Here is a 16,986-nt window from a genome sequence, read left to right on the forward strand (position 1 = left end):
TATTCAAAGACATTTTTTCTTGGGCCACATATAATACATTAGCTTCTGGAAGGGATGGGATGTTGACATATACACTTTTGCACTTTCGGCACATTAGGCAGAGATAATTGAAGCAAACGATCAGCAGGATTTTTGAAGGAATTCCGATTCCTAGCATTTCCTGCACAGTCTTGGCGTTTGGGTTTGGTACGCCTAAAGGATATACACTGGGATCCTTGGAGACAACCTCCCCAAATAACAAAATGTGCACAGAAATTTCATGGAAACAACCTGTTTTACAACATTTGGAATGCCTGTTTTATTTTTAGCCAGACAGTGGAAGTATAGAAGTGGCATGGGGCCCAGAGAAAGTCTTCCAATAGTCAGGTGACCAAATGATAGAAACATAATTCACAGTAGTGCCCTCTGGTTGCCATCTCCCTAAATGCCATCTGCATTCCTCATGCAAGGGTAATGAAGATGTTTAAATATTCATTGCTAATTGCTTGTCAAGTCTCTGTACGTTCAATGTGAGTGCCTGCTACTTGGACTACAATTTGATTTGGATTGCTAAGCCAAAATATTGAGTTGGCGAATTATTTGAGATACAAATATACCAAAATTAGATCTGCAAAGACATCAAGTCATTTAAAAGCATGCAGTGCATTGATTTGAATTCGCGGAGAACATGGCACCACAAACCAAATTATTTTCAAGGAAAATATAATGCTTAATATAAACTACATGCGATATTAAACTGCTCCCAAATTAAGTAATTGGGTGATTTTAAGAACAGTAACAGCGTACAATGAAAGGTTTACAACTTTTTCTAGCACTCTCCATCATTGCTCTGAGGATGATGTGGTTCCAAAACAGTTTTAAGAAAAGCCTCTATTGGATTTCATAAAATTTGCTCATGTTTCTTTATAATTATTCACCTCATTTTCTGAGGAACATAGCCATGAGTTGCACAAGTGAACCACATACACTGCGGAACAGCTATTGACACAGTAAAATGTTCACGGAAAATAATCAACTATTTAAGATAATTGCATTACAGGTAAAGGGCCCAACTAATGTTCCCACCAAGAGCCAACAGAGTAATTGAAATTCTTAATACACTACATGCTTTATCTCCGCAAAGTCTCCAACGCTATTGCAATTGTACATACTAGATAAAAAATTCTCTTCATTTAGTGGCCTTGGAATTCCTGTTCTCTAGTCATCAAATTCTGCACATAATTTAATAGAGATAAAAATGTTTTTAATTGTCAATCTGTGTAAAATACAGTAGGAAAACTGGAAATAAGACAGTTATATCAACTTTAGTTTTTACAGGATTATATAATACTAAAGTTGACAAACTATATTTTTAAAAATGTAGAAACTGACCCAATTTGTTTTGTGAGTGAAATTGGTATTTTCAGCTGCTTTTTATGTTCTGGGTTTCTTTTGCTGAGAGAGTATGCAGTATATATTCAGCTAAGCTCAGGAGCACCAAAGACACCAGCTTAACAGACTCTTTTTAGAGTAAATGTAGCTGTTAAAATAGAAGACAGTTATATTAAAAGACCACATTCCATCAACATGATCTGATAGTCCCGGAGTCAATGAAGACTTTCCTGTACTATCTTTGGGGAGTATACTGGGCATGGATCGCCTCTCAGGTTTTGATTTAACAGTGTATAAGGCAATAATGCTACATATTTTCTAGAGAATTTTCCATTCTGAAGTAAAGTCTTTCAAGAAGAAAAAGCAAAATGAAGGCAATCAGAGTAGAAAAAGAGTGAAATGCAAAGTGACTTCTAAGGCTCTGAATTCAGCTGTACAGATCTTGTGCCATCTTACCAAGAGGCTAAAATTAGCAAATGATGAGCAGGAAAGTCACAATCTGTTTTTACAGTAAGTAACCTCTAATCATCTGTCTCTAAAGCACATAGTATAATAAAAGGACTCAAGTAGTTGCCCAAAAGTGGAATTTACAATATTTCTCAAGAGGACATCAGTGGTAGAAAGCAGAAGTCAACATGGTAAGCTGGATTTTCTTTGTGACCCTTTGCCTAGTTACTTAAGCTAATTCTCAGACATGTGAACAGGCAAAGTGAGAGAAGAGAGAAAATAAGAAAAAGTGATTGGAGGAATTGGAGAACATGTGGAGTGCCTTTAATTAAAACACTTTACAATAGCATGTATATCAAAATGGTAACATTGCCATAATTTAGAAACCCTCACTGACAATAAGTTCAGAAGACATAAAGGAACTGAGGTAAGGAGGATATAATAAAACCAAGTGGTTATATGGTAAATATATGGTATATAAAAATATAGCGGTTGTATGGCAAATAATTACCATATAATTCCATATGAAAATTGATCCTGTAGTAAATGTTTATATTTAGTTCTTATATAGAGAGGTAGATATAAATCTATATGTGGATAGGAATCTAGATAATATACTGAACCACCAAAAGAATGAGTTGATTTAAGAATAGTTTTCAAAAGGTTAAATTAAATCTTCTCAGGCATATAGGAGGAGAAAGAATCAGCTAAATGCTATAAAGCACAAAGGCTGGTACACTGGGAAGATTCCTCTCATCCTACTCTTTCCAATCCCACCCATCCTGGCCATTCCCTTCCCAAAGAGTTCACCCATGTATTATCATGTCAAGAATTCAACCATTTGAGATTCTGTTTCTTGGGTTAAATATTTCCCTTTCCAAAAGCCCTTTTGCAAATGTGCAAAAATTACTGGAAAAGGTAATATTTTGATTGTCAAAGTTCTTTTAATTGAATTAATCCTTTCTAAATAGAGTCAGCTGGAACAAAATGAGGGCAGTAGATATCAGGTAGGAAGGAGGTAATTGGGAAGATGCTGAACATAGGAGACACTGAAGAAACCGAGTACAAGGAAACAGAAAAAAATGTTGATGGGCACACTGACAATTTTTACCAAACTTCTACTCTTAGTTCGAACTGGCTCCAGTAAAAATCACAGTAGTCAAGAATTTGTACAGAAAAAGCGTACCCCATACCCCCACTTTAAGATTAGTGTTCTTGAACAGAAATCCAAAGTATAACACTAATACTTTACTGCCCTCTCAATACTGTCCAAATGCTGATCTAAAACTGACAAGATTCATTGGTCTTCTCTCTTCTACATTTTTCTGTTAGAAATGAAACAAAAATCAAAGAAAAATAAACACATTTTTAAAGAAATACTTGCAAAAATTCTGAAGTGCTCTGAGTAATCTCAGAGTAGAGGGTGCAAACAGATTACTTAATACAAAGTAGTCAAAATGAAATAGTCTTGAGGATTTATAAATAAGGACCAAACAAGATGACCTGTATGCTCTCTCTCCTGAATAAAAACTAATAATTGAGTAACAACTAGATTTCTTTTGGAAAGATGGTTCTTATCTGGCTAATCAAATAGTATACAACTCTGTAGGTTTACTAAGATCAAGGGGAAACATTAAGTAAAGTCTATTTTTTACTTGAAAAAATGTTCTGACCCAATGTTGACTTGGACAAAGATCCAAGTGAATCGTATCTACAGAAGAGAAAACTGTTTCAGACCATACAGTTTCTTGGGGTCAAACGAATAACTCTAAAACTGAACATTCAAAGAACTATTATTAATGTGTTAATATTCACTCAGGGAATTTGGCAGCTGGTCTTGGACTCTGTGGCTTATCCAATGACTTGCATAATGGAAAACAGCACGTATATTGCTTGCACATGACACCAGGCAATGGTGGGAATCAAGGCGAGCCAAAAAATATCTAAAGAAATGTGGGCAAAGAGTTGATTAGAAGTGGTCAGTAAAGATCTGTACTTTCTAAGCCAACAACATTCTGGATGGCAAAACACCACAGGAGTTAACGGGAGGAGGTCATATTTGAAGTTAGGAAATAATAGGTCTTGGGATTAGGAACATTGTCTCTTAACCGACTCTGCCATATATGTTAGCCATATTACTTTAGGCAAGTCAATTAACCTCTCTGGGTCCCAGAATCTTAATATGTAAAATGGGGTTTAAACAGATGATAGATTCTCGTTAGTTTAAAAAAATTAAGAAAGATATGCTTTTAATATTAGGGGAAAAAGTCAATGGGGGAAATAGAAAAGCTAACAATTCTTCCTAACATATAAGATTTACAGAAATAGTTCAATATGAGTACTAAATACCCTGCCATGGTTACGATTCTCTATTCTCTACGGCCATAGTAATGGACAAATATGCATTAAAAAGGAGAATGTTGGTAACAACTGCAAAAATTGTTGTGATTTTTTTTCTTTCCTGTTGTGCATCATTTACAACAGTGTATTTGACCTTTTTAATTTTCCATCTGAGGCTCAGGCAAGATGGTTTATAGCTCCTTAATGTAATTCTAGTACATATTTAAACTAAAAGTTTCTCCTATTCCATTACTTCAGTTTAAACATAAAATAACTAAAAATTCACTGTTTGTAAAGGCTCCAATGTACATCTTCTGTTGACATTTCATAAGCCAATCAAAACAAAAAACCACACAAACTGGACTTTAGGGGGAGGAGATATTTCTTCAGCTACCTCAGCCTAAATTAAACAGTGCATGATCCTGTCTTAGCCCTTGAAATTGGGATTTGTGTAAGTGCTAAGATTTGCTTCCTACCAGACACACATACACAAAGAGAGAGATGGGCTGTGGATCAGCTATCATAATGGACATCCCTGAAATAAAGCTCACAAAGCTATAAAACTCATAAAAAGCACATGCATGAAATGACAGAATAGAGTGTGACTGTCAAATGTTGACTCAGTAACAGTTAAACCCCTTCTGGCTGCACTTTTTTATGGTCTCCTTCTATACTAATGACACGGGAAGAAGAAAGAAACAAAAAAGGTTTTTAACCCTCTAATTATGTGAAACTCACAGACCACCAAAGAAGATGAAAGATTATTTATAACGTCATAACGATTTATCAGTTGGAGATTTTCTTCATCAGCTTAAGTAGAATATAAAGAAATGATGCATGTGTCCACCCCTCCACCTCTCCGTTTCAACCTTCCTTATTGAGATCGTCATTTTCTAAAAAGTAACCATCCACCCACATAACCTAACAGCACGAATGGGAAAAAAAAGCTTTCTTGTAAACTGTGTATAAATTACACACAAACACACACACGCGCGTGCGCTTCCCTCCTACACCAACAAAAATGCAAGTTGAAGAAATCTTTCACTAATTTCCCTCTGGTCAAATGTGAATTTATCCATTAGGATAGTCCCAGATACTTTGGTACTCTGAAATCTGCAGCCCTTAGGAATATTTTTCCATTCATTTTCTCCATCAGGAAATCATAGGGCTATATGAGCTAAGAGGTAGGAAAAAGTCCATAAATGTCCTCTGGTCAAGTCATCTACAAAACTAGCCCTATCTAATCCTGATTTTTTTCCCCTTCTAAATTCAGAGATTCCCTTAGAGGAGAAAGTCATGAATTAAAACCCACAATTTTGTTCCACAATATAATTTCCTTTTATGAAATTTGGTAGCCAGCTGCATGAAATGTTTCCTCAAGTGTAACTCTGGCTAAATTTCTTAGAAACTTAGTTTCATTAGGCAATCTGATCAAAATGAAATCTATTGGCAGATCAAGTTTTCTTAAGAAGTATTATGAAGTTGAAGATAGATGAAATGGTTTCAGAAGAAACACACAGTTTCTATGAATTCAAGTCTTAATCCAGATGAATAACCTTCCAAGATAGTAAAATGACTTGTGGATAAAATTGATGAACCTCATTTATCATTTTTAAAGAACTGATTTTAAAGTGGGAGAAATGTTATACAGTCGATGACAAATAACTAATGCTAATTTTCATGAATGAAGAGAGCAATCTGAGGAAAAATGACGTGAGCGCTTAATGTATGTTCCACAAAAGATAGAGCTGATTGTCACACGAACTAGTTAAGAGCACTTGGCAGAGGATGTGGTGACAACATGAAGCTAGTATGGATTAAGAAAAGCAATGTTATAATGACCTCAATTTCTTTTTCTACAGGAACTGGAATGCAGACCAGGGAAGCTCAATGGCCATAATGTTTTGGACTTAACTCAGCTTTAGATTGCGCTCCTATCAATATCTTTGTGGTCACGATGGAGAAATGGCACAGGACCCTGAAAAAGAGAGTTGAATGGTGCGGGAAGAGGAGATCAACAATAGCTATCTTTAAATATCTTTAGAACCTCCATGTTTAAAAAGAATCAAGACCTGTTATTTGTGAAAGAGAGAGAATTTGGCCATATGTAGTCAAAAGAGAACACTATCCAACGTTTGTAAGTTATCAGGTGAAAGAAAATGAACCATGGAAGGAAGAGTTATAGGCTGCCTCAGGATGCCAAAAATTTCATCTCCCTGAAGGTTTTCAAATGCTGGCCGTGGGACTACCTGCGTGGCATATTAGAGATATCGAAGAGGCAATTCAACGTCAGATGACAGGTTGAATTAAAGGCCCTTTTCATTTTCTTTCCAACCTGCAATTCTATGTCCTACTTGACTGGGCTCCCTAAAAAAAACTAAAATATTTTGACAAACGTTTAAAACTATACATGTTTTCTTTATCCATAACTGATAATTTCCTCAAAAGTTAAGTTTGAAAACTTAAAGGCACTCCGCTTCTAATTGATAATTCTATAATCATCTTCTTAAATTCAAATTATGAAAAAAAAAACCCAAAAAAGGTTATTGAGGTATAATTTGTGAAGAGATTGTCCAATAGTAATCATATTTATAGATTTAAGTATTTATTTACAGATTTAAGTACTTTGTGAAAAACACAGTCATGGGCTTAAATTCAACATTACTAATTTAATCCTTAAAACAGAAAACCATTGCCATAGTAAGGAAGAAGTCACTGAGGTCTGTGGATATAATGCATAGAAGAGCCACTCACAGGAATCTGCAGAAAACACATCACTCACACGAAGGTACACGGGAATACTGTCATGGTAAAGTTATTGCGTGCACATGTGGAAGAGGGAAGGGAGGAGAAGACAGCAAACTGCAATCTGAGCTTTCAAATGTCTGTACGTGTGATCAGCATTCAGCCAGCGTCTAAAAAAAGATATTGTTGCTATTTCAGACCAGGGCAGCTATACATACTGTGCACACTGAGTCAAATCAGAAGGGTTAATGTGAGAAAAACAAGAGGCCAACAGAGAAAAATAATGGAATTCACAACCTACACAGGATGTCCGGTAGGTGGGAGGGCTGCACAGATGTAAACACAAAACTGGAATGTTGTCTGATGATAATTGTTCTATAAACAATGGGTAACTCTGTTACTCAGCCACAGAAACGTATAGAATTTTTCTCTTTAATGTTTTTCCTTTTCATGGTATAAAAGCTATAAAACTGTCAACAGTCGTACAAATGCAGCCTCAGTAGTCAGTAGTTACCTCAGTTAAATAAATACAATTGGATTGTTTTAAGGAGTCAAGGCTTGGCTCATAAATGCTGGGTCTGACAAACAGAAACAGGCATATCAGGGTTATAGTTCACTTTTCAATTATCCATGGTAGTTTTAGGGGAAGAGAGAGAAAAATATAGATTAGAATAGATGTTTAAAATCTCCTTTTAATGAATGACTACAAGTTCACATGTTTTATCAGTGCTACTACAAGAAAGAAAATAAATAAGATTGACCATATTCTTTTCATTTTCCTACCCATTCTCTAGTGGAGGAGTTGGTGGTGTGTGGTAAAGAAAGGAAGACCTAAGAAGGGAGCAGAAACAGAAAAAACAAAGAATTGAAAAATGATAAATTGTGGAGATGGTGATTGCTTAAATGAGATTTTTTTTTGTGATAAGGCCTCAAAAATGTACTAAATTATATACCTGACCAACATTGGAGGACAAGCTCATCAAACAGGCCCTGAGTGACTCTCTTTCTTTCTTTCTTTCTTTTGGCGAGGAAGATTGGCCCTGAGCTAACATCTGTTGCCAATCTTCCTCTTTTTGCTTGAGGAAGACTGTTGCTGAGCTAACACCTGTGCCAATCTTCCTCTCTTTTATGTGGGACACTGCCACAGCATGGCTTGACAAGCAGTGCTAGGTCCATGCCCGGGATCCAAAACTGCGAGCTGGGACTGCCAAAGGGGAGCATGCTAACTTAACCACTAGACCACTGGGCCGGCCACAGCTGGGTGTCTTTCTTGAACCTCTTCAGCATGCTCCATTGGAAAAGAGACTGAAATCTGAGTCAGAAGACTTTGGTTTAAAAACTGATCTACCACTTGAATTCCTGTAACCTTCTCAAATCTCAAGTTTTTTATTTCTAAAACAAAGATAAGAATACTGTTCTGCTTATATTACAGTATGAGATGTGAAAGCACTTTGAAAAAGGTAAAGCACAAAATACATATCAATAGTCGTTATTACTCCTATGCCTCAGAAGCAAGTCCTTCTCCGTTGTAAAGAAGGAGAGAAGATATTATTGGAAAGATTCAATGAAACCCTTTGAAATAAATGCTAAATTCAGAATATTTTCCTCATAATTTGTAATCCATATTGTTAAAGTAGCTTGCAAAAAATGACAATAGAGAATACACCTACTAAATAAAAGAGGGTAATTGAAAGACAAGGTCTCTTTAGCCATTTAAGTGCCTTAAGGCTGAACTGTCTTGAAGACAGCTATCTGCTCTTGGAGATGAGAAAGGGAGCAAGGGAGAAGGGAAGGGAAGCCCATTCTTAATAGACCAGGCTTTTAAAAATAACACTTCTGGTCAAACAACAAAAGTCATTCTTATTTTACTTAGAGAAAATTTAGAAAAATCAGAAATGTGAGGACATATATGTAAATTTACAACCTCAGCACCTTGGCTTAACTATTGTTTCTTCTTCTTCTAGTCTTTTATCTATTCACCATGGAAACTTACTTTAAAAAATATCTAGATCGTTCTCTACAGAGTGCTTTCAAACTTGCTTTTTTCAGGAATACTATGGGAGCATAGCCTCATATCTTTAAATGAATAGCCAGTTTCAATCATCAGAGAGGCCTGTGGGTGTCTATCTGAAAGCTCAATTTGGCATGCCCTGTGTCTCATTTTATTGGACCATCCTGCACTAACCCCTCTACCAGAATGATGTAAAGAACACAAGACTCTCTGTTTGAAAACATGCACAGCTTTTCTAGGCTTGAAAATTAAACCATAAAAAGTTTACTGGAAAAAAAAAAAAAACCTTTAAAAAGCTCCTTAAAAACTCACACCATAATTGCTCCCCACCAAGCGTGGGCACTTGCTAGCTGCAAGTAGTGGCACTGTGACAAATGTAGCAAAACTGAAAGCGGGCTATACTAAGAGAAAGAAAAAGTCTTCCACTGGCCATCTGTGAAAATAAGGCATGTGGCCATTAAATGCAGAGGCTGTAAATATACACAAACTCCATGAAGCAAATGGCAAAAAAGGACTAAACTTTAAGCTCAAACAAATCAAAATGTTTAATGCATAGTTACCACTGCTGGACGAAAACAGCTCTGATCTTTGCAGTCTGCAAACTCGGCATGTATTTCAATTAAATACCCCCAAAAAGAAAAGAAAGAACAAGAAAGAAATGAAAAGACACAGAAGAAAACCATCTGGAACAAAAGGCTATAGACAGCCTATACTCAATTTCTAGAAACAAACAGCCCCTTTAACTTGCACCAGCCTGTCGAGAATGTTGATTGGAATTATTGAAAGGCTGACATATAGAGTGATGGATGAGTGATGACATAATACCTATTTGCCTTTTTGTCATGGTCTTTGAAAACGGGCTGCTCTGTGCTGATAATATTCACTAAGGGGTTTTCCTCTCCCCTCCTGTCCCATAAGAAGTCTTCCCTAGCTAAGACACTCAGAATTAAGAAGGTTTTATGAATGAAAAACAAAAGAAAAGAAAACCTAAGGATCAAATGCCAACTCGCACATAAAAAGCTGGTCTAGATTTTCTAATAATCAGTTGCCTAGAAAGCAGTTCCCCTTTCATTTTATACAAATTCTCAGAGTAGAGAGATGCCAATAATAAAAAGGCAAATATTCAACTTCAGATTTGGTGTTTCTTTGAAAGTCACCAAAGAAACAATTATATGTAAATACAGAGATTAAAAAACATAAAAAAATAACATACACTCAGTTTTATAAAGAGAAAATATAAATCGTTTATGTTATTTTAATTTTTCCTAGACAAATTCTAACCAGAAGATTTAAAAGTTTGGGGACTTTTTTAAAAACACATTCCTCCCTCCTAAAAAAACTCCTGCTTTGCCAAACTTTGCAATGATCTATCTTATTTCTTCCTGAAGGATTTACCTAACATGCCTTCCTCCTTCATGAAGTTTTTCCTTGAACCACTGAAATATCTAGTTCTAATTTGACTTCTCTAATTCATTTTACCTAAAGGCAACATCTACAAAAGCCATCCACAAATCATCAAGTAATGGTAGTATCTTATACTGAATGCAAAGGCTTGAGTTCCTTCATATTCACTTTTTCAAAGCAAAACCTGTAATTCACAATTCCTCACATGCCTTCTCCTTATCTAAGGGAAGGAGCATGTGTTAGATAATGCTGAACTAGATACACTGTGTCAGTTTCTGAAGAGTTAACACTGCTGGCCCCATCCATCAGACGGCCAGCGAAGCATCAGGAAAGAATGATGGATGTAAAATTATTACAGGGCTGCCATCCGATACACTTACTGCCATTTGTAACTAATGCTGCAACTGACACACTTTTTTTCATTATTAAACATCCACATTAAGTCAACATTGGTCACTGTCATTTCATGTTTGGCACTCTGTTAAAGGGAAAGAAAAGGGTTGACAATGGCAGAACAGAGGAGGTTGTGATGGAAGAGTTTCCAAGTGCTAGAGTAATAAAATTAACCTTTGCTTACAAATTAGTCTATATAGTCGGTGGTAAGGCTTCTTATGAATATGACTGACAACCAAAACCAGAAACTGGTGACATTAATGAGTAAATTATTATTTAAAACATAAATGGTATTCACCAGATTTTCATCTTATTCAATGGAAATTTGCAAAGAATTTTCACTGAACCGTGGAAGAAAAAGCAAGCCATTTTCCCAGGCATTTCTTTGCAGTTATAGATGAATTTGCAGCACGTGTAGGTGTTTAGATTTCAGGTACACTGTAGGCAATTAGTGGTTGGTGAATAAATTCTCTACCTTAAGAAGTACATGCACACATCTGCATGTTTAGTTTTGTGAGTGACCTCTGTTTTCTATATGAAAAGCAATACAAAGTCAGCCTTAACATGTAGACAGCATCTGTGCGAACACACATTCAATGATTTAACCTGCTGTCCAGCAATGTTTTCTTGGACATATGCTGGACTGGAGTTTAATTCTTTATGGACCACAGACAAGGTGGAAGGCCTGCACTTGTAACAGTGGAAGAGCAAAAGTACTTAGACAGATGACAACAAATATAAAAATAATCAAAACAAACCAGTTTTATGAAGGAAGTATTTGAGTTTTGATATCATTTTTATAATGTAGCTGTGGATGACAAGGGCCTTTTCCTATCCAATAGCCATTCTGGTCTGTCTTTTCTTCTCTGTCGATGTAATCTTTGATTTTAAGATATCCCTTGGATGTGAGGGTGATCTGGCTACGACATGTCACCCCATTGATCGCCAGGGTCGATTTGGCTGATCTGGCTGGCTAGGCGGGTCTCCCCTTCTTCCCTCACTGCTCCACGTGCAACCCTCCTGAAGCTGTGCTCTGTCAAGAGGACGCCCTTCCCTGATAGAGGAGGATCATTCTTTGGTCAAGGGTATATGAGTAGCCGTGCTACCCTTCCAGGACCTCCAAATAAGCTCTCAAGGTCCATTTGTAGGAGAACATAGGGTAGTCAAGCGTCCAAGACTCCAGACACATCCAAATGAGGTGCTGCATGTGGCAGTCTGCCTCTCTTAAAAAAACAAAAAGATATCCTTTGATCTCAGGGAGGATGGGATAAGGTCTCTAATTTAGTCCCAGAAAATAATTCATGATCGATTTAAATCAGTTTCTCTTCCCTGGTTTTAAAGGTGTCCATATGACCCAGCTCCACCCAAATGAGCTGTTTGTGGAAATCAGTTTGAGGGGTGCAGTAAAACATGCCTATGTGAATGAAGGAGGAATGAAAAGCATCCCTATGCAAATGAGACTGAACTTAGCAAAGAGAGAACAACTTCTTCCTCCTGAGTCTGCCTGCCTTCAGGGGAGAGTGGTAGATACAGCAACACTTTGTGACCCTAGGGGAAAAACCAAGAGAATCACAGAGATTTCAGCCACTGACATCACCAGATGATGGACTAATGCCACCAACCTCCTACTCCTGAACTTCATTATGTGCTCAAAATTATTCATTATTTGTTGAAACTACTGTATTCAGATTTCCTGATATCCATAAGGAAATACATCTCTAACAGATAGTACAGCATAGACATCATCTTCTTAGGATAACTACATTGGGAGGGAAGGAAATAAGCAGGGAAACTTCTGGTCTATTCCTCATTTCGGTCAAAAGCATTGAGTCCCTATGACATTAGTATTGCCTGGTGGGGTGAGGACAAAGACTGAGGTTTTTATGGTCTCCTGGTGGGTATGGATACCTCCAAATACAAGGTCAGAACTTGAGTATGCAGTTGATTGAATGGTCAAACTGTGCCATTTGGGTGTTAATGAAGCAAAGCCGGTGTTTTTTACTAAACAATTGTCTTCGTTCTGATTCTTCCTACCTGAGAAGCTTACTTATTCGCCCATAACACTAATCTGTAACAGAGCTGTGTGGCAAAAGATAACATTATTTGAATATACAATCAGACTATAATTAACCAGAGATGACAATTATAAATAACACTGTGTCCCAGAGTTTCCAAGAAACCTGACATACACAATTCTTGGGTATGTTGAAACACTTCCAAGAAAAGTAAAGAAATGAAAAATCTTTTAGAAGTCTTCAATTAAAATGTGTTTCAGTAAAAATGACTTTCATTATGTGTTTTTGTATATATTACTGGAAAACATTTGTCCCTGTCTTCACACTTCTAATTGTTTTCACTGTCCAATTACAGCTCTTCAGAATTAAGACCTTCTAGTTGGGACAACTATGTTGGTCATTCAAAATGTGAAGAAAAGTTAACATGCATAAGGTTTGTGTACTCAAGAAAACAGATCTCCGTCACAGGACTCCAATTGTCCTGAATCTCAGGTCATGCTATCACCTTGGAGATGGATGCAAAGCACCAGGGTGAATTTCTTTTCTTTCCCTCTTTCCTTTCCCCCAGCTCCTTTCCATGTTTCCCTCTCGTTTATCTCCCCTACTCCTTACATTTCACTTACTTTCTGGGTTTAGGAAGTTGGGAGTATTGTTTTAGAGAGAAAAAAAGTCCTTCTTTTGGGATTCAAATAATATGAGAAAATGACAGTGCAAACTATAAGAGGAATTTTATCATATATTCTGTTTATATCTTTTATTAAGAATTATGAAGCAAAATGTCAAACCAACTACTGATCTACCTATGCTTTGGCCATGGACAAAGTTGGGTGATTAGAAAAAATCTATTAAAAAGGGAGGTATTAGGAAAATAACAGCACAATACACATAGTGATGCCACTTTATGCGGAAGAACAAGCATCCGCTTTTGTCAACTCAGGTGTATAACTGATCTGATATACTGAGCAATATGGAGTCTTTATTCAACTCCTATAGGTAGGCTCAAATGCATAAATATGCCATGATTAACAGTCAAAATAATAACTTGGTCTAAACTGTAAACTCTATAAAGGCGGAGGACATATTTTCTTGTTCAATACAGTACCTTGAGTACACAGCACCATCCCTAATACATACAGGTGCTAATGTTGAATAATTACAAATTAAAAGATATAAATTTGACATTATGTCATTCTCATGAGTTACAGAGACATAGGTCAATGATTAATATTGTAGAAATGGCACCCAAGGTAGTTCAACAGGAAAAGGTGACCACAGTAGTACCGGCTTCAAAGAGAGCTTCAATAATCTCAGCTTCATTCCCAGTGTCAAGGGTAACACAAGGGATGAACTAATCAGGTCGTTCTGCTGAAAAGGTTTACTTACACGTGACAAGAAGTTGCCCTACCATTACAATAATGGAACTGCTTCACTTTCCTATTTTAAAATTTTCACTTAAAACCCATAAAAATAAGCATATACGTGAAGATGTAACTCAACTACATTGAAAGTACCGGATGAAGAGATTTGGGAATGATAACCTTCTTGAGCATGGACAGAACTGAACTGGACAGCAGATTTTGGCAGGTATTACTTCAAAAATATATTTTTTTAAGTTATTATAATTTTGCAAAAGAGAAAGCAAAATGAAAGCAGTAGCTTTACACAGAAGCAACTCTCCCTCCTGCCCCTCGAATAGAAGGTGCTAATCAGAGAAAGTATGATTGTGGAGGTGGAACAAGAAGTGGAAATACAGTCCCCTAACAATGGAAAACTATGGAATAAAGTGAATGCAGATGGTTTCACTCCTGTTACTTAATCAAAAGGCTGAGCAGAGTCACTGGAGCCAGCATAAAGTCATGTGTTAGAACAACAGCTGATCTGTATTAGAGAAGATTAACTTGCAGTGCCATGGTGGAGGGCCCAGGATTATTTTATGTACTTCCACTGCCTTACAAGCCGTCAGCACAATTATTGCCCTCCGATGTGAATGACTGATCTGTAACCACAGCTAAACAGCATGCTGCTTAGGGGCCTAGGAGCTTCATGAAGATGAATTTCCATACCATCAAAGTGCTTTTAATGGGCTCCCTGATCCAACCACAAGGCCTGTTTTGCAAGTATATAGAACTCACGATGAAGGCTTCCTGTCCAAAAGGATTTGGTCGGTTGTCACTTGACAATTCCCAGCCAGCACAGGGGAGGAGAGGGGGGGAGATAGGTAGAGTTGTCTCTGCTTTGGAGGATTAGGAAAAAAAAGGGTACAGATGCTTGCTGAATGCAACCAACTGCTGTATCCACAGCTGAATTCAATGCGCTTAACAAATAACGGCAATTTAGCTATGCTTGCGAGGAATAGCTTGAGTCACTTTGCATTAGCATCTGGCTGAGTGTTAAACTCATTTCTACATGGGGAGCAGAGAAAAGGAATTTCTGTTCAAGCATCCTTTCAAGAATGTTTAAATATTTGAATATAAATTTCTTTATGCTTGCTATCATTCCTTCTTAGAGCTGTCACTTTGCTTTTCCCCTTCCCTTCTAGAGCTTAGCTAGAAAAATTGTGTACCCTTCTTGCTGCACCAATGTCGGTCTTCTTATGTTGTGAGACTGACTGCAAGGGATGTATACGGATCCATGTTTTGCTCTCCCCTCCAGAAACAGAACAGAATCGAAATTGTTTTTCCATCCTTTTGACCCATGTTTGGACCAGAGAAAAGCATAGTTGTGACAGGATCACACGTATATTTCACCTTCCCTCTGCAGATTGCTAGCTTCCTAGAGATTATACACCAACTTCCATATAAAACCTGGGAAACCAGAAAGCTATCCAAATTAGCAATCTGCTCATTCTGGACAACACAGTTTGACTCATAAGTTCCCCATGATGATTAACTTTCAAGTTATTGCTAAGTAGCTGATTTTTTCTTTATTCATTCTATCTATTTAGCTATAGGATTGTTGAAAGGGGATTCAGTAACACTTCTAATTTTCAATTCAAAACATATCAAATATTACCACAAGAAGTATATCACTCTGAGCATTCTATAATAACTGATAATATTTTTCTGAATAAAATGCAATCTAGCTTAGACAAAAGAGTTTGAAATTATTATACGTCAGATAAATTCAGAAGTTTCACTGGGCTTAAGTATAATAACAATGCCCAAGTTTTAAAAAGCACATTTCATTTTATAATAAAGTCAAATTTTCCAACTGTGCAGTCACCTCGAACTTGACACTGCTTTGCATTAGAAACATATTATGACAAGCTCAGGATCGTGGATACTTAGACTAGAGCATGGGTATCATCCAAGCTTATGCTGATTAAGGAAGATTCAGCATTTTCAAATCCAGCTCATCCGCAAATACACGTTAAGCATCTCTGCAAATCAAAACTTTCACCCAGACTCAGATATTTCAAACTCCATTTCATCTGAATGCAAACTGATGGCAGAAAAGGGATATTTATTGTCAATAAGGTCTGGAGATGGACACAGAATTCTAACTGTGCCCATTTCCTGATGGTTTTGATCAAGATGGGCATGGAGATTTCTGTATTGACAGAGAGAACAAGGGAGAGAGAACCATCATTCTGAGGATGAGAAGATGAAAAGATAAAGAAGAAAAGCATTCTTGCAGTTTAAGTGTTTTGGGAAAGTCAGCTCGCTTATGAACTCACCTTTTCCGTCCGGCAGTTATTGAGACCTAGACTATTCACAACAGCCACCTTCCCATCGAGCACCTGCTGTTCCCGCCGAAGCTGCTCCTTCATCTGCCGAGCTTCTTGGATTGCCTTGGTGACAGCATCATGGTCATTTAAATAACCTGAAGATGTGCCAGAACAAAGGATACGTTTTATACAAATGCATGGATAGGTTAACCTTTAACTAGAAAAATCATTTCTTTTTGAGGTAATGACTGGTGTGTGGCGTATAATAATTTCTCAATGGAATTTGTCTAAAATGAATGAATGAATGAATAATTGACGACTGAATCACATAGTGATACATGGGCATGTTGCCAAACAATAAAAACATCATATGTAAGTGAAATGTAGTGGTTTCCACATGTTTGGAAAGAAGTTTAAAGTATAATTTTTAAATAAACTCTTTTTAGTTATCTGAATATTTTGTAGTGAAAACATAAAACCTATCTTTGATTTTTTTAATGTAAGGATCATTTGAATATTACCAAAGGATACAGGGTATTGATAATTATCACTATAATTATTGACACTCTCATAGCATTAGGAAGGTCAATTTA

At 36.8% G+C, this 16,986-nt stretch overlaps 1 protein-coding gene across 22 annotated transcripts in view; it reads right to left on the bottom strand.

Moving 5' to 3' along the window:
• The window catches only part of SOX5 (SRY-box transcription factor 5), a 951,808-nt gene that overhangs the window by 15,969 nt on the left and 918,853 nt on the right, over window positions 1-16,986 (bottom strand). For all 22 annotated transcript variants that reach the window (XM_070494048.1, XM_070494061.1, XM_070494052.1 and 19 more), the window contains one exon: window positions 16,403-16,548. In XM_070494048.1, the coding sequence (XP_070350149.1) occupies window positions 16,403-16,548 (146 nt within the window). The remainder of the gene's footprint in view (window positions 1-16,402; window positions 16,549-16,986) is intronic.

The sequence above is a fragment of the Equus asinus genome, chromosome 22 (genome assembly GCF_041296235.1).
Source record: "Equus asinus isolate D_3611 breed Donkey chromosome 22, EquAss-T2T_v2, whole genome shotgun sequence".
Classification (NCBI taxonomy): Eukaryota; Metazoa; Chordata; class Mammalia; order Perissodactyla; family Equidae; genus Equus; species Equus asinus.